Source organism: Danio rerio, chromosome 25 (assembly GCF_052040795.2).
Source record: "Danio rerio strain M-AB ecotype USA chromosome 25, GRCz13ab, whole genome shotgun sequence".
NCBI classification, from domain to species: domain Eukaryota; kingdom Metazoa; phylum Chordata; class Actinopteri; order Cypriniformes; family Danionidae; genus Danio; species Danio rerio.
In genome coordinates this window covers 38,637,501-38,655,438 of record NC_141045.1, presented here as the reverse complement: position 1 = coordinate 38,655,438, position 17,938 = coordinate 38,637,501, and the positions used below count along the sequence as shown (strand labels likewise).

The window sequence follows — 17,938 nt, the reverse complement described above, 5'->3', positions numbered from 1 at the left end:
AAAAAATGAATGAATGAACAAATGAAGTAATAATATAATCAATGAATGAAAATTTAAATGAATAAATTAATTATTAGACAAAGTAATGAATGAACAAATGAATGAATTAATAAATGTAAAAATGAATGAACAAATTAATAAATGAATTAATGAATACATGATTGAGAAAATGAATGAATTAATAATCCAAATGAATTAATGAATGAGCAAATGAATGACTAAACAAAAAAATCAATCATTAATCGAAATGAATGAATGAATGAATGAATGAATAAATGAATGAAAAATTGTATAAACTGATGAGAAACGAATGAACAAATGAATAAATGAATTAGTGATTGAACAAATGAATGAACAAATGACTGAATGGATGAATGAACAAATTGATGAATAAATAAATAAATAATTAATTAATTAAAAAATGAATGAACAAGCAAATGAACGAATAAATGAACAAATGAATGAAAAAACGAATAAATGAACAAATGAATGCATGAAAAAATAAATGGACAAATGATTGAATAAATGAATGAATAAACGAATAAAATTAATTTATAAAATGAATTAACAAATAAACAAATGAATGAATGAGCAAATTAATTAATGAATGAATGCATAAAGTAATGAATTAATTAATTTTCAACCCTTTTAAACTGTGAAGTTAAATTTTCAACATCAAATACTGACAGAGCACAGATCAACATCCCATAATGCAGTTCACGACTGTAAATAAACGAAAAACTGAATCACACAATACCCAGAATATATATCTACAACAGACAATATAACAACAGACAACAGTCCAGTAGTGTAAGCCGTAATGATCATGTAGAAGAAGCACCTTTGGGTTACAACAAGCATATTCCTTAAAGAGCGCAATATTCCCAAACAGGGAAGTCCAGGCTTATAATTACACAGTTCTAATGTGAAAATATGGGTGTCAGACAGTGTTGGCATGCTGTGTTTGTGTTTTTAGGAAGTGAAGGTGTCATTTGTCCACATTAAGTCTGTTGCTAAGGACCGTAGGCCACGGATAATAGCGCTCGCACACAGCCCTTCATATCTAATGACTGTAAAACATGACTCATAAGAGCCCATAGAGAGCACCTGGTGTGCTCCTGTTCACACACACACACCAAAGCAACATGACATATGTATTTATGTATTTGTGTGGTGCACAGAAGAGCCGTGAATCAAAAGATCAGGTGGACAGTAATAGTCATGTTCATGCAGCATCAAAGAGCGGAGGAAAATTCCTGATGTGTAAGGTAAGCGGAGCAGGTCAACACATCACTGTTCAAGCTGAAGAAGAGCCCGGTAAAAATAACTTGTTTACATCACAGTGGCGTGTCATAAAATCATGCGTTTGTTTTGCTTTTTTAGAAACGGAGGGCCGCACAAAATATATCATTAGGCTCAGCGAGGCCGGCGTCTCACTGTCTATTAATGCATTTGATTATAATGACTTGCATTGTGTGTGGAGGACGCAGAGTAAACACTCGCTGAACTTTAAGGACTCTGTGTGTGTGTGTGTGTGTGTGTGTGGTTTTAGAGGTGAATGAGTTAATCAAAAGTGGGGGGAAAATAATGAACGTGCGTCAAAACATGCTAAAAATATCTTTGGTGTGTAACGCAGACTGGATGAGCATTGAATAATGAATTATGCTTCCGTTTTATTTATTTATTATTGTATATTAAATCAAATGTCTACTTCTAACAGTGAGTCTGCACTGTGTTCAGATTCATTCTCTTGACCTGTCCAGAACTCAGGCCCCGTTTACACTAGTGCGTTATCGTTTTAAAACGGCGTTTTAGATCAAAAACGATCCGTGTCCACACTAGCGTTTCTGAACATATCTCCGTCCACACTACGCCACCAAAAACGTATATCACGTGACCATTCGCGCGTTCTAGTATAAACAGGAAGCATGTGTCTCGCTCGGCATTTGGTTATTGTTAGTCAACAAACGCCGGTTGAACATTAAATGCGATGGCAAAGAAAGCAAGAGAGTTCTTTTTGTGGACAGACGCGAGTGACTAGCTAGAGATCGAACAATAGCTTGCCTCTTGCAAATATATATAGCTGCTGTCATAAAAAAAGATAGAGTTTAACTGCACAATGGTGCCTAAAACGGACAATAGTGCAAACAACGCTCTCATTTCTGTCCATGTTGTTGTTTACAGTGAAGGCTGGTCTGCTGTCTTCCGGTAGCGTTAAAGCCATGTGTTATAGTCATGTGATAGGGTCTTAACGAATAAGGAAAGGATTCGCAAAAGCCCCAATCAGATAGCGAATCTCAGCAGCCCCGCCTCCGTTTTCAGATGTCTCCGTTTTCCCCCATTCACACTGAGATGGAGCAGCAGCGTTTCAGAATGAAAACAGCCCCTCCAGCGTTTTCAAAACAGTCCATTTTCGCTGCTCGAAAACTCTGGCGTAGTGTGGACGGAACCGTAGCAAAATTTATGCTTTTTAAAACGAAAACGCATTAGTGTAAACGGGGCCTAAAGGCTGATTTATGCTTCTGCGTCAAACGCTGGCGTATGCTACGGCGCTGACGCATAGCCCTTCGCCGTGGCCATCGCCGTCACTGACGTGCACCTCTCAAAAATTGTAACTACACGTTGCAACGACGCGTAGCGTAAGCTCTGTGATTGGTCGGCTTGGTAGCGCTGACGAGTCTGGGCGGGACCGAGAGCCGCGCGAATGGCGTGAGCGATTGTTTACAAGTGTGGAGTCCCGTGAAGGAGCTCCGGATGGAAAGTTTTGTTTTGTGTTTACCTCATAGTTAAAGTTGTTGAACGTCCGCCGGTTCCTGCCTCAAAATGAGCGAGTTTGAGCCACTTCTACATCCCGGAAGTGTTCAGGAAAAGCAAAACAACAGCGAAGAAACTCGACACAGAGGAACATTTACACCTCACTGCCAACTAGTGTTTCGGAAGTGTTAATGCAGACCAACAGAGACAGTATAAATGCACAGCCACGCGCGTTGCATGCGCCGTGGGTTACACCGGTCACCTGACGCAGAAGTATAAATCAGGCTTAAGAAAGAAAATAAAACAGGACTTGTAGCTGTGGTTCACTTCAGTCATATTTAACACTGATCATGTATTTTTTAGCATTTTCAGCATGCACTGGGGCGGTTTGCTGCCGAGTGTGACGCAGCTGGGATGAGAATCACCACCTCCAAGTCCGAGGCCATGGTGCTCCACCGGAAAAAGGTGGCTTGCCATAGCCCTACGCTGTGGGCTGACGTGCACCTCTCAAAAAAATGTAACTACACGTGCTCTGGTTTCCCCCACAAGTCCAAAGACATGCGCTATAGGGGAACTGGGTAAGCTAAAATTGTCCATAATGTAGGTGTGTGAATGAGAATGATGTTTCCCAGTGCTGGGTTGCAGCTGGAAGGGCATCCGCTGTGTAAAACATATGCTGGATAAGTTGGCGATCATTCCGCCGTGGCGACCACTGATTAATTTATTAACAGTTCATTAACATTATACATAAATACAATTTATTAACTTTTATTACTTTTATTTTCAATTTTTAATTTACTTTTACAACTCGAATATAACTCAAGTCTTTTTATATGAAGAGTAACTATATATGGTCACTTTATTGACTGATTATTACTGATATTATACTACTTATATATGTATGTATGAAGTATAAGTCGTAATAAGTAGTAATATAAGTAGTAATATAAAGTATCAGTAATCAATGAATGACGTATATACACCGTATATAGTTCTTGATAAAGGTTTAAGATTATAATGTTTGCAAATAATTTATTAGCTGATGAAACCTAGCCTATATTATAAGTGTTACCAAGTTACATACTGTGGTTTTGTGTTGCTGGCGGTGAAACATTAATCTTTTACATTACCAGCCACTGATTCATCCTCTCATGCATGTTTTCATGAGCACGCCGAACTCAAACCCGCTGGCCAATAGGATTGCCGACAGGCGTGACCGTGGGACGCGCTGGCCAATGGGAAGTGCGAGGGGCGGGGCCGAACGCTCTCAACACTGTCAAACATTCTCCTCATGGGTTTGCGGTCTTGGGCATGTCATGTTTTGAGTTGTGGGAATGCGTTTAATTTGGATATTGTGACAGTGCGGTGATGTCTGAACGGCTTTTTCGTTAATAACTGACTTATTTTCCGCCTTCAGCGAGCACATCCCTGTGTGGTCAGCGCAACTTCATCCCCGATAACTTATTACTTGTCCGTTATGACGAATGTGTAAACCGTTCAGCGGAAGATTCGGATGCTTTTGGCTTTATATTAATTCATACTGATGAACGGAGGACACTTGTGGATTCTTCAGGGAGATAACCCGGCTTTATCCCAGCATGTCCCGCAGGAAACAGGCTAAGCCTCAGTATGTTCTCCTCGGTAAGTTTGGTAGGACTTTCTGAACTTGCGAGATGATGGAGTTTGATCAAAACGCGCCAATTTAGGTGTTAAAAACAACACTTTACCAAAGTAAATGTCTTTTTTTGTTTGTTTAACCCACATTAAACATACTATAGACATATATTTTAAATACTACAGTGTTTTCAAACCGAACTATAGTATTTTGTAGGATATGCACAATGCTACATATGCTATTTTAACTATATTAATAACTAAAGTGAACTGAAAAACTAATAAATACTGTAACGTTTTACAATAGGGTTACTTAATGCTTTAAGTAACATGAACAAACAATGAACAGTATATTTATTACAGTGTTTGTTCATGTTAAAATGTTTATGTTAAAATACAGTTGTTGACTGTTAGTTCATGTTAACTTTATCAGCATGTTAATAATGCATTAGTAAATGTTGACTAATAAATGCTGTGAAATATTGTTCATAATTAGTTTATATTGGTAAATATATTAACTAATGAAACCTTATTGTAAAGTGTGACCATAAATACTGTAGCATACTTTAGTTTTAAATGCAGTAAACTGTGGTATATTGTAGTATAATATAATTCACTATACATTTACTTTACTAAATGTCATTTCTTGTTCAGCTCACATTAAACATACGATAGTAATTTATTTTAAATACTATAGTATTTTGTATTATTTATACAAAGCTAAAGCAAACAATTTTAACTTTATTATTAACTATAGTGAACTGAAAATGTAATAAACACGGTAACACTTTAAAATAAGGTTGCATTAGATGTTAGTTAATGCATTTGGTAACATAAACAAACAATAAACAGTACATTTATTACAGTAATTGTTCATGTTAGTAAAATACAATTGTTTATTGTCAGTTCATGGTAACTTTTTCTGCTTGTTAATGCATTAGTAAATGTTGACTAATAAATGCTGTACATTATTGTTCATAATTAGTTTATATAAGTAAATATATTAACTAATGAAACCTTATTGTAAAGTGTGACCATAAATACTGTAGTGCACTTGAGTTTTTAATGCAGTAAACTGTGGTATATTGTGGTATAATAGCTATAGTTGTAGTATGGAGTCATTTGTTTATATTACTTTAGTTGTTGTGTTACCATAGAGCCTATAGCATAACCACAACAGATTAATTCAAGTACTTGCTTCCAAAACACTATAGTATTTACTATAAATTACTCTAGTATTTTTATGTATTGTATTGTCAGGATTCTTACATTTTCATGTAAAGCAACCCCATCTACAGTATCTACTTTTTAAGATTTCATTTATAAATTCCTCACCTCATGGACTGATGGCAGAGAATGTCATTGTCAGAACTTAATCCCTAATGCCTAAGTTAGAGCACTAAATAAAATGATGTTATTTCATTATAATTGTTACAGCTTTAATGTGTTTAAAATGTAAAACCTAAACCAGTGCTGACAGCTCTCTTTACATATTTTCTTTTCCGTATTTAAGTTATTAAAAACATACTAGCTAATATTTAGATCTGCCATATTATACACACAATCCTGCTGTTCAGCCTATTATAAAAATATAATATATTCCCAGAAAGTAACCAAAACAAGTCCATTTTTATAAACTTTTTCATCCCTTTTTCTGATATTAACTTTGATGTCAAGTGTTTGCTGGACGTTTTTGCACTAAAAAAATACACACATTTTGTTATAATTTTTTAGGGCTGCAACTAACGTATATTTTAATAATTTATTAATCTGTCGATAGTTTTTTCAATTAATTGATGAATTGGATAAAAAAGCATTAATTTCCAACCGTTTATTCAAAGAAGCTCATCCCTGAGCTGTCATAATAATAAAATTAAAAAAACTAAGTAGTTTTGTCCTGTTTTTAATCCAAATATCTATACATTTTTACCTCAGGATACATACTAGACACATGAATTCGCAAAAGAAATTATGTCTTTTTTTCTGAAAAAAAAACCACCTTAAAATTAAGTGATTGTTTGCTTAATACAAGTTAAATTATTTGCGACTTGGGTAAGAAAATTAATCTTAATGAGATATATCGTCGAACAGAAGATTTACCAGTTCACATTAAACGTGTGAGTGATCGTGATCTATAACCTGAGATGGTCGTTGCCATGTTTACTTGTGCCTTATTCATAAAAGCAGAACACGCAGGATTCAGCACGTAAATTCACCAGTTACTCCTCGAATACATGCATGCAAGTGGCTGGTGAACTTGGAGAAGAGTAGATTCAACATTATAGTTACTTTCACTATGTGTAATGTGTATCTGATATGAATAAAACACATCGTTAATTATATTTGAATGGATTGTTAGACTTCCTTGTGTGTTTTACAAACTCTAAATGTTTTGTTTTATTCGTTTGTGTCTGTATTTACATGTCTAAAATATAAAAGAAGCATTATGCAGTTAAAACGCTGCATAATTGTAATAATATGACACGTCTTTCTCAGCAGGGTTGAGAAACAAAAAAACAAAAAAATAAAATATTAAGCACTTTTCTGACGGTCCCTTACTGAGAGCTCTGCTCAGCGTGAGCTCTCTATGCCTCAGCGTCAGACACCGCGCCAAAGCTCAGTTTGATTTTCTCAGTTGCCGCTCTAAAGGTAAACGAGCTAATGCTAACTTGTCATGGTTGTCAAGCTGGATAACGAGTAAAACATCAGCACCAGGGACTTTACGGTCCTCACTTCAAAACGCAACAAAATTTGGATTCTGTAGAGTTTTACCCTGCTCTTGAACTCCCTTCCTGCTCATCCCCATCTCTGAGGTGCCAAACTCTGTATCAGTGCATGAGAGAGACCGTGTTCACTCAGCTCCGTGCTGAACTTAAGCTTTTTTTATAATCAAACGTCTCCGTGTCACGTGATACAATGTATCAATTATGTAATTCGTTGCCAACACTTTTAGTCATCGATTTTTATCGATTCGTTGTTGCAGCCCTACAATTTTTGATACAATTGTTTTATTACAGCTGTTACAACTTTCCCCATGTTATAACATATTATATTGTTCACTGTTGCATAATGTCATTGTAAATATATATATATTTTTTATTCTAGACAACTTATATCATTACAATATAAATCCATTCGTACATGCATACTTAAGTTGCATATTATTAAATGTACACTTGAAACAACCTCTATAGCAGGGAACACCAAACTTGTTCCTGGAGGTCCGGTGTCCAGCAGATTTTAGCTCCAACCCTAATCAAACACACCTGAACAAGATAATCAAGTTCTTATAGGTATATTTGAAACACCCAGGCAGGTGTGTTGAAGCAAGTTGGAGCTAAACCCTGCAGAGCACCGAACCTTCAAGGAACGAGATCGGTGAGCCCTGTTCTACACCGTCCATTTACTGAATTTGAATATAGTCTGGAAAAAAATGTCCCTGAAATAGAGTGTGCTTAATGATAACAAAGTCAATGTGCATAAATAAAGCTAAATCATTATTTGTAAATACTTGTGACGTGTGAGCAATTTTCTGACATTATTACATTTGTTGAAATCAGTGTTCTGCAGAGCTTTAAATTTACAATCATGCTTTTTATTTATCTAACACACAATTTTACATGTTTATTTCTCTTTAAATTCAGATCATACGATGGAGATCGAGCCCAGTCCAACCTGCGATGTCCATATCTGTGAACAATGCTGTGCTGAATTTTCCAGTATAACAGAGCTCTATCAACATCAGAAAGACTGTTCAAAAGACCAGTTAGTTCTGATAGTAAGTGAAAACGAAAGCCTGGATTCTCCACCTTCTGCTCTCACAGTGAACTCACCATTCTTCAACACAGAGGAGCATTCGGATGGAGTAACAAATAACGACAGTACCGAGGATCTCGGCGACTCCTCTAATGAGGGAACATTATTGGAAGTTGAAGAGCCCTTAGATGTACTGGAAATTCATGGCATTGACAAAAAGTCCCATGAATGCAGTAATGACGGCTTGAGCTCTGCATACTCAGCTTCGCTACCTCAAGACATTGCTTTACTTGAGTTGTGTAAACTATCAGCCTTCAATAGCAATGTCTTCATCGAGAACCTTGAAAACACCAAAGTTGCTGTTGCTCAGTTCTCGCAGGAAACACCTTTAAAGACAAGTTGCATAAATGCTAGCAATGCCAAAAAGGTTGATTTGGGTTTAATCGAGCAGCTGTTAGCATTGCAACAACAGCAGATGCAACAGCTAAAACTAATTGAAGAAATACGCGCCCAAATAATGCTATTGGCAACTCAAAACTCTAAAACACCTTTGACCACAAACTCCAATGGTTTGTCTCAATCCAGATCACTGATAAAACTCAGCTCGGAGCTTTCTGAACAGCTCACAGCAGCTGCTGGGCTAGCAGAAAACTTAGCTGCTAATGCTAAACAGTCTACGCATGTTGTTCCTCAGAACCAAGACGGCTTGAGGGGTGAAAAGGAAGACTCAAAGGTAACTTCTAAAATCAGAGACAACACTTTTCCAATGAAGCTTGACATTGATCAGAGCGGTAATCAGTCTTTGCATGATAGCAAAGTAAGCAATAAAGTTGATGGCGGAGCTAATTTAAAAACACCTTCACCCTCTCCTGCTTCAGATGGGATAGTAAACAAACTGGAGCTGCCTCATAAACCAAACAGCTTTAATATATCTGCAAACTCCTTGCCTAGTATTGGGGCAATCGTAGAGGACTTGAATGCTCTGACTGCTCTTGCCCAACACCGGAAAGCCAAACCGGTCAATGTGAGTTTATGCGAACACAAGAGGCCGTCTGAAGATTGTATATTCAAGCACAAATGCAGGTTCTGTGCCAAAGTGTTCGGAAGTGACAGCGCTTTGCAAATACACCTGCGGTCTCACACTGGAGAGCGACCCTATAAATGCAACATATGTGGAAATCGATTTTCCACTCGGGGAAATCTCAAAGTCCATTTCCAGCGGCATAAGGAGAAGTATCCGAACGTACTAATGAATCCTTATCCGGTTCCAGAGCATTTAGATAATGTCCTGACAAGCACAGGAATTCCATATGGCATGTCTGTGCCTCAGGAGAAACCTCCTTTAAGTTGGTTAGATAGTAAACCTCTAGTAGGCAACTCCATTGGCTTCATGCTGTCATCATCTTTGCCAGGTCTTCCAGTCATTATCAAAAAAGAGGAGGAAGGGGTATCGATAACCAAACCTCATAGTCCTGTTGTCAGTGAGCTAACTAAGAGAATTAATGGCCACCAAGAGGAATTTGTTTGTAGCCCTCCTATAATTTCAAATGAGAAATTTCAAGAGGTCAATCAGCGCTTGAGTGTCTCTACCCTACTGAGATCCTCGAGGGAAGGTTCAAGAGAAGACATTGCTGTCAATACCTCGGTCAATACAGGCTTAATTACTAAGCTCAAGTCAGAGCAGCTTGAAGCCAAATTTCTTTTGGGAAGTCTTCCAAATCCCCTTGGAGCATCTGAGACCTCAAAGCTGGAGCAATTGGTGGAGAACATTGACAAGAAGTACACAGACCCCAATGAGTGTGGAATCTGCCACAGAGTTCTAAGCTGTCAAAGTGCGCTTAAAATGCATTTCCGCACCCACACTGGTGAACGGCCGTTCAAATGTAGAGTATGTGGACGGGCTTTCACAACCAAGGGCAATCTTAAGACGCACTACAGCATTCATCGTTCCATGCCACCTCTAAGGATTCAGAATTCTTGTCCCATATGTCAAGAAAAGTTTACAAATGCAATGGTTCTGCAGCAGCACATTCACATGCACATGGGCGGTCACATTCCCAATGTCCCAATGCATGATAGCAGTGAAGAACTCATGGACCAGGACTTGGTAGAAAGCATGGATACCTTCCCCAATGAGGACACAGACACTATGCAAGGTGCATCTGATTTGAAAAACCCAGACTCTTTAACAGAAAGTGAATGCTCTTCGCCGGCTTCATCAGTGTTTGCCAGATCAGAGAGTCAGATCAAGGTTGCGAATGTGGAGAAATTGGAGAACACTAGTAAATTGGTCATTCAGGATGGATCAGTTGAAGGAGACTGCTTAACCCAAGGATTGGCTTCTCAAAACATTGAACATGAGAGTCTTAGGAGAAGGATTCCATCTGAATCAACAGCCTCCTGGAGCCCGTCCTCCCCTAAAGGATACACAACAATTGACCCCAAATCTGCTGAATCAAACAACTCTAATCTCACAGTGTCTAGGCTACTTGATGGAGCATCTGGAGAAGTACAGAAAGATACCTTGACCATGGTCTTTCCCTACATTAATCAGGGATCCCTAAAGAGCAATGTTTGTGATATCTGCAACAAGATGTTCGCCTGCCAGAGTGCTTTGGATATCCACTATCGAAGTCACACCAAAGAACGGCCATTCATCTGCACTGCGTGTAACAGAGGTTTCTCAACCAAAGGTAACCTCAAACAACATATGCTTACTCACCAGATGCGAGAATTACCTTCACAGTTGTTTGAGCCAGCAAATAAGATCCTGGTTCTTCCTCCAAACCACCTCCTACCTTCGGTGGAAACAAACATTCCTCCAAAAAGAATTGAGCACAATGGGTTCATTAAAAAAGATCTGAAAGATTCACCCTCATGTATATTCAGCTCATCGGCTTCCACAATGCCAGTACTCCCTACACCAACGCTTCGGCGAACAGCTAAACAGCACTTCTGCCAGACATGCGGGAAAACTTTCTCCTCTTCAAGTGCACTGCAAATTCACGAGAGAACCCACACCGGTGAGAAACCCTTCGCCTGCAACATATGTGGACGTGCATTTACCACTAAAGGAAATTTGAAGGTACACCAGTCAAAGGTTGTGAAAGCGGGTTCCATCTAGGGTTGTCAAAAGCATAGATTTCGGTACCAATCGATACACCACTGATTAAACACCACTGATTGGCCATTGTGTTCATGTGCCTAATAGATATGACGGATACTGGAGCATTTGAAAGTGATGTTCAGTCCATCAATTGATCTATCAGTACATCTCATATATCAGCTCTCAGACGGATCAGCTGAGAGACATGGCTTTCAAACACTTTGTTAAATGGGAAGTAGGGTTAAGCAATGATCTTCAGAGTTAATCACAATCAAAGCAATAGTTCTGACTTGTTCAAAGTCCAGAAAGGTACATATTGTCAAAGCAGTCCATATGATGTAGGCAAGAAGGTCGCTGGTTCGAGCCTCGGCTAGGTCAGTTGGCGTTTCTGTGTGGAGTTTGCATGTTCTTCCTGCATTCGCATGGGTTTCCTCTGGGTGCTTCGGTTTCCCCCAGTCTAAAGTGTCTGTAGTGTATGAGTGTGTATGGATGTCCCCCAGAGATGGGTTGCAGCTGGAAGGGCATCCGCATAGTTGGCGGTTGATTCTGCTGTGGCGACCCCGGATTAATAAAGGGACTAAGCCGAAAAGAGAATGAATGATTGAATAAGTCCAAGTGACTTCAGTGGTTCAGTCGGAATATTGTCAATTTGAGATATCGTCAAACATCTTTATTCAACAGTTACTTCTCCTCAGTGACATTATAGGGCGGACGTGTTCTTTATCCATGTCGCTCTTAGTCACGATGCTGATGTATTGCCTTAGATGCATCTGTGCTTTATTTTAAACAGAAAGTCATGCGCACGGACATCCTAGGTGTATATGTCTTGATTGCATGCCCTATGCTGACACTGAGAGAAGAAACTGTTGAACACCACCATTATTTTTGTTTTTATGTGTGCACAAAAGCATTTTTTAGATTCATAAAATTTGACTGAACCAATGAAGACAAATAAACTGTTTTGCTAATGTTTTTGGCACTTTTCTGGACTTTGAACAAGTCAGGACTATTGCTGTCTTACGCCCCATTCACACGGGGCGTCAGCGTCAACGCTTCCGATTCACTTTGAATGGGTGACGTCAGGCGTTGCCGAACTGCATTGTGGATCCGTCGGCGCCGCTTCAGAGGCGTTGCTCCCTGCAGAAGTTGGGACTAGCTCAAATTTTCAAGCGCTGACTGAAGCGTCAGCCAATCAGATCGCTGTATGCAAATACACCAGTTAGACAGTGGCCTATTACTGACTGAATTTCATTGGCTGACGCTTCTATGACGATCGCTTCAGCCCCAACTTCAGACACGCCTTCAGTCAAGCGTTGACGCTGAAGCGCAGTGTGAATAGACGTAAGGAAGATGAAAGAGCTCTCAGATTGCATCAAAAAATGTCTTAACTCTGAAGATGAACAAAGGTCTCAGGGGTTAGGAATTTTTAATTGAACTAACTCTTTAGGAAAGTTCTCAACCTTGCTCAAATGTTAGTGGGAAATTAATGTCTTTAAAATGTCAGTATCGATTGTTTTGACAACTCTAGATCCATCACTGATTCCCAGTTTGTGTGCTGAATGAGTTGCATCATCCCTAATACCTTATGACCAGTTCTTTTCTTAAATGTCCATCCAGGTTCACATGGGGACTCACATGTGGAGCAGTTCTCCAGCCAGACGAGGTCGCAAGCTTTCTGTTGATGGTCCATATATTACATCCAACTCTGAGCGATTTCAAGATGGCCACCCAAAAGATGTTGTAGCTAAAGTACGTAACGGGGACTCGGTAGGTCTCTGGAGCCAACACCATAACGGTAGTGGTTTGAGGACAAATGAAATACCTGTGATTCAAAATGGTGCCATCCCTCACCTATCGATTTCTGCTGGGCATCTTGAAAACCTGGAAAAACTGCAACTCAACAGAGCTTTACCTTGGCTTGAGCGATTGAGCGAAAACGGTGCAGCATTTCACTTCCGGCAACTGGTTGAAGATCATAAAACAACATTGATGGATTGAATTTTGTCTTTTCGAAAAAAAAGTGGTGCAATTTCTTTTGGGAATTTTGTACAAGTGAAGGTTGTGTAGTTAGATTAGTCAAACATTTTCAGGTCAGATATTTAAAATTGAAGTAATGTTGATTGTATGAATGAATTAGTTGTTTTGCTGAGCAAGTATTGCTAATATGCAGCTATGATGGATTGTTTTGCAGTTTTGCTTGTTTAATAATTTCAGCAACATGTTTGGTTGTGATATGAGGTACATTTTGTAATATTTGACGGAGAAATGAATTCATATTCCTCCATCAAAATGACTGATCCGTCAGTGTTTCGCATTAATTTAATTTACGCTTGAGTTGTGTTCTTTTATAGTCAGTATTGACATTGTTGATGTGGAAATTAAACACTACTAAAACTATTTATTCAATTTTTTACCTTACAGACGTTGATATTGTTACATTGGAGGAATATTATGTATGACGTTACTTCATGTTGTGGCATCATGTATTGTATGTTATGGCAACTGTGTACATTCTCAAAGCCATTTTTCCATTTTAACTGTCTCAAGCAAAGCCCAGATAACTTTCCACTTGATTAAAAGGAGTGTGCTTTTTTTGACAAGTCTCATTGCACTACTTTAAGTTTTACCATCCAATTGCGTACACCTTCAGACACCAATGTTCAGTGATTTCCCTTCAACAAAGATATACTTCTTTCCTCACGTCCACATGCAGAATTCATGCCCTTTCTCCACTGATAAAAATCTAGGTCACCTTGTCCTCCGCATTTACATTTCAATAAACTTACCAATAATAACACATTGTGTTAATACGCAATGCTCTTCGCCAGCGGAAGATGATACTTCTACAAGGGAACTGAATAATGGAGGCCATTCATGGAGCAGGTAAGACTCATCAGCTCTACCTCATGTCTGTAAACCACACAGACAGATGGTCAGCAACGGTGGTTTAGCGTTTGTTGTCTGGACTCCAGCTATGCGGTTTCATAGATGATAATAAATGCTCTATTAGGAAGCCATTAGGTCACTTTATGTGGTCATACGTGCTACTAAATGGCTGCATTTTATATAGCTAATCAGAGGTAGGCTGACCATTGAGGGAGCATTTTTTTAGGCTATACATTTCCACAACAATGGTGTTTTATTTTCTGAAATGGGTACTAGATTTTGTTAAGGACCCTTTTCCGTGTTTCTCAATAGTAAAGATGGCATAGTTGGTCAATAAAAGCCAACATCGTTTCATTCTGAAAACGTAGCCCTATATACATTTCTGGAGATCGCGAATTATGTACCCAGAAGAACGTATGGCTGCATTTCGTACTAAAAACGAACGCTACAGGGCGCAATGACGTCGTTCCTTTTTGTGCTTATCAACTGACCGCTTACCTCTATATATAGACCTTTTTCTTGGAACGCATAATTACCCATGATGCTTTGCGTGTATGCGCAAGGAGAATGCGAAGAACTTCCGGTCGGCAGCTGATGCGTGTAAACGGTCACATTTGGACAGCTTTGAAACGATAGTTTTCATCTATTTTATCTGCTTTTATCCTCTTTGAACTAATACTGTTGTCCATCAGCAGCATCTCCTGGACTGATCATTTACAGAAATGCGATCTAATAGGATGGAAAACAGCTGCTGTGAGGTGTTTTCCCCTCGTTGTCAGACGGCATCTTCTGCAGTTTAGATGAAGCCTCGTCATCACTAAAGTTAACATTTTCTCTTTATTTCAAATATATAACCAGCCCAAACTAATGTAGTTCACCAAAATGTTTGACACACACACGTAGCCTGTACTGCGCCACTGACACACTGATTTAATAACTGTGACAGTGAAAATAAAGGCTAGTGTCATTTCGAAATGACAGAAAAACACAAACCGTGGTGAAAACAACACACGAAATAAAACACAAACGGCTCGCGATTAGAATGAACAGCAAATCAGCAGCAGAGGATCAATAACAGACTTTTATTGCTCATTTTTGTAAATTGCACGACTTTCATACCTGTTAAGTTTCATGCCAGTACTCTGATTTGCTCTCTCTCTCTCTCTCTCTCTCTGTCTCTAAAAAGAGCCGCTGAGCTAACAGCTGACAGGCCGGGAACGCACACACACACTGTATTTCTGACGGCAGACACGTGAACTTGGAGAACGTTTTTCTCGTATTTCTGACGCGCTTGAACCACACGTGACAGATTATAACGGCTTTAACAGACACATTTCTAAGTTGTGTGTCACAAAAACACTCTGTTATTCATTAAAAACGTTATTGAAACCCATTTTCGGAGCGCAATTTACCAGTTGTACACGCTGTGAACGGAAGTTTTTAGCATTCTACCGGAAGACGCTGGTCGCTATTGCGCCCTCCATGCAGCAGCCATGAAAAAGGTCTATACGGCTTTTCTGCTGGGTCAATTAGTGCTTTTGAAAACACTGGGGTTTAGGGAAGAGGGTGGTCAAAAAAATGGAGAGTTCCTTTAACACATCTGATCTAAACGGTTCATCTGCATCTCAGTACGGACATTAGGAAGGTCACGGTATCAGGAACAAGTGGATGGTTTGTTTTTAATGCCGTTGCAGATCACGTCAGGGGATTATATGTATTTGCAGCATATTCGACTGGAGATTGTTTTGTAAACAAGGCACAGTGTAATGGAGAGATCAGTAAAATACTTGATGCATGACCGCTGTGTACGGATAATGCAGATAAAACACACGCTGGGGGTGATGATTCTGTTAGCAATGATGTCAGCCAATCAGAAGAGTTGCAAGCCTCCTTAAAGGGACAGTTCACATAAAAAAAAAATTCTGCCATCATATACGCACACCTCATTTTCCAAAAACATTTATGAGTCTCTTTATGCTGTTGAACACAAAAGAAGATATTTCGAAAAATGTTTCACCATTGACTTAGTTTAACCATAGCATGTTGTTTTACTATGAAGGTTAATGTCTGCAGGTGTCCAACATTCTTCAAAACATCTTCTTTTGTGTTTAGAAAAACATTAATAAACCATCGTGAAGGTTTACAACCACTTGAGGTGGATTACATTATTTGTTTTTGGTTTGATAATGTTGGAGACAGACGAGCATATGCTTAGGATCTGTTCGGATGTGTTTTTTGACTGACGTGATGAGTGCGGTCAATTTGTAGAAGTCTCTCAAAGGCGATGTCTCCAAAAAGTTTGATAAAGAGTGATATCATGGAACATATCCGGACTTAGACCCTCTAATCCAGGGGTCACCAATCTCGGTCCTGGAGGGCCGTCGCCCTGCAAGGTTTAGCTCCAACTTGCCTCAACACACCGGCCTGGATGTTTCAAGTATACCTAGTAAGAGCTTGATTAGCTTGTTCAGGTGTGTTTGATAAGGGTTGGAGCTAAAATCTGCAGGACACCGGCCCTCCAGGAACAAGTTTGGTGACCCCTGCTCTAATCCCTCTGTTATTCCAATGATCCTCAGATTTTGCCTCTGCGAGCGGTTCTCTAAATCACTTTGAGTTTAAGGAAGCTGTTTTCTTTTCTAGATCGCTGTCAAGTGGCCATCCGAGTCATTAAGTGCGGTTTCAATGTCCGCAATGTTCTGAGCTTGTAGTGAAAGGGTTAATTGCAGCGTGGGCACGGAAGAACGAAGCTCGGATATTCAGTTTGTAATGTTGGCTTTTAAGAAAACCCACTCCAACATGGGGAGAACATGCAAACTCCACACAGAAATGCCACCTGACCCAGCCGATTCTCGAACCAGAGACCTTCTCGCTGTGAGGCGATTGTGCTACCCACTGCGCCACCGTGCCGCCTGATACAGAAACTCAATGATGTAAAATAACACTGCATATTATTAATGGCATCAATAATTCAACACAATTAATCTTTGTTAAAGTGGAAAACTTTATAATTCCTGGTGTGCGAACGGTTTAAATTCAGCCAGCGCAGTGACCAGCTGCCGGAAACACAACACCGGCCCGTCTGCAGCATTATTAGCATTAGAAAATGAGCAGCGGGCCAGAATAAAGCAGAAGGAAACTGAGCTCTGATTCACACCGTCGGGACAAACTGCAGGTGCAGAAGACGAACAAACACTCAACAGATGCACGGATGATGCCTTGAGCTAATTACATTTGAAGCTTCATTTAAAACCTGATAAGGTTATCAATAAAACCCTGTCATGAATATGCAAAGGTCTTATTTCACTACATTAGTATTAAACATTACCATTGAAAATAAATAAATAATAATAATAAGTACAAGTAATAAGTACAGTGCTCACCATATACAATTTCTGTTTAATAAATATAGCTTAAAAGGGCTAATGATACTGACCTTAAAATTGGTTGAAAACAATTAAAAACTGCTTTTATTCTGGCCAAAATAAACCAAACAAGACTTTCTCCAGAAGAAAAAACATTATCAGACATCCTGTGAAAATTTCCTGAATCTTTTCAACATCATTTTGGAAATAATTCAAAAATAAAAAAAATTAAAGGGGGTTAATAATTCTGACTTTGACTGTAAGTACACCAGACACAAATCTCTCTTTTAAACTCATATTTTTAATAGGAAGCTATACAATATTTGTGCATATACATTAGATTAGTCTGTATTGAAGCCAAATCTGGAGCTTATTTAAGAACATAACTTACGATAATGGTCCAAAAACCAGTACAGCCAAATTTATGTCATAGAAAAATATTAAATACAAATTTTAAAAA

The 17,938-nt window shown here is 38.9% G+C and overlaps 6 protein-coding genes across 6 annotated transcripts in view; 3 read left to right on the top strand and 3 right to left on the bottom strand.

Moving 5' to 3' along the window:
- The window catches only part of gpia (glucose-6-phosphate isomerase a), a 204,083-nt gene that overhangs the window by 110,722 nt on the left and 75,423 nt on the right, over positions 1-17,938 (bottom strand). The window lies entirely within an intron of this gene.
- Positions 1-17,938, top strand: part of mphosph6 (M-phase phosphoprotein 6) — a 365,183-nt gene that overhangs the window by 312,607 nt on the left and 34,638 nt on the right. The window lies entirely within an intron of this gene.
- Positions 1-17,938, bottom strand: part of rpgrip1l (RPGRIP1 like) — a 135,700-nt gene that overhangs the window by 88,916 nt on the left and 28,846 nt on the right. The gene's annotated exons all lie outside the window — the stretch shown is intronic.
- Positions 1-17,938, top strand: part of snx20 (sorting nexin 20) — a 677,202-nt gene that overhangs the window by 630,922 nt on the left and 28,342 nt on the right. The gene's annotated exons all lie outside the window — the stretch shown is intronic.
- On the top strand, positions 4,040-13,830 carry sall1b (spalt-like transcription factor 1b). Its single transcript, XM_087312609.1, has 3 exons — positions 4,040-4,395; positions 8,013-11,209; positions 12,848-13,830. Exons 1-3 carry the CDS (start codon positions 4,353-4,355, stop codon positions 13,226-13,228), a joined length of 3,621 nt encoding a protein of 1,206 aa, XP_087168735.1. The 5' UTR covers positions 4,040-4,352; the 3' UTR covers positions 13,229-13,830.
- The window catches only part of hsd17b2 (hydroxysteroid (17-beta) dehydrogenase 2), a 49,772-nt gene continuing 47,011 nt past the window's right edge, over positions 15,178-17,938 (bottom strand). The window contains exon 5 of the transcript XR_015525701.1: positions 15,178-15,477. The gene's annotated coding sequence lies outside the window, so the exon portion shown is untranslated. The remainder of the gene's footprint in view (positions 15,478-17,938) is intronic.

What these genes read in the sequence shown, in the direction of transcription:
- sall1b (XM_087312609.1), top strand. Translation starts at nt 4,353, where the DNA reads ATGTCCCGCAGGAAACAGGCTAAGCCTCAGTATGTTCTCCTCG. An exon ending in GCCTCAGTATGTTCTCCTCG is followed by an intron (nt 4,396 to 8,012) that starts GTAAGTTTGGTA and finishes CTTTAAATTCAG; the next exon opens with ATCATACGATGGAGATCGAG. An exon ending in CCACTAAAGGAAATTTGAAG is followed by an intron (nt 11,210 to 12,847) that starts GTACACCAGTCA and finishes ATGTCCATCCAG; the next exon opens with GTTCACATGGGGACTCACAT.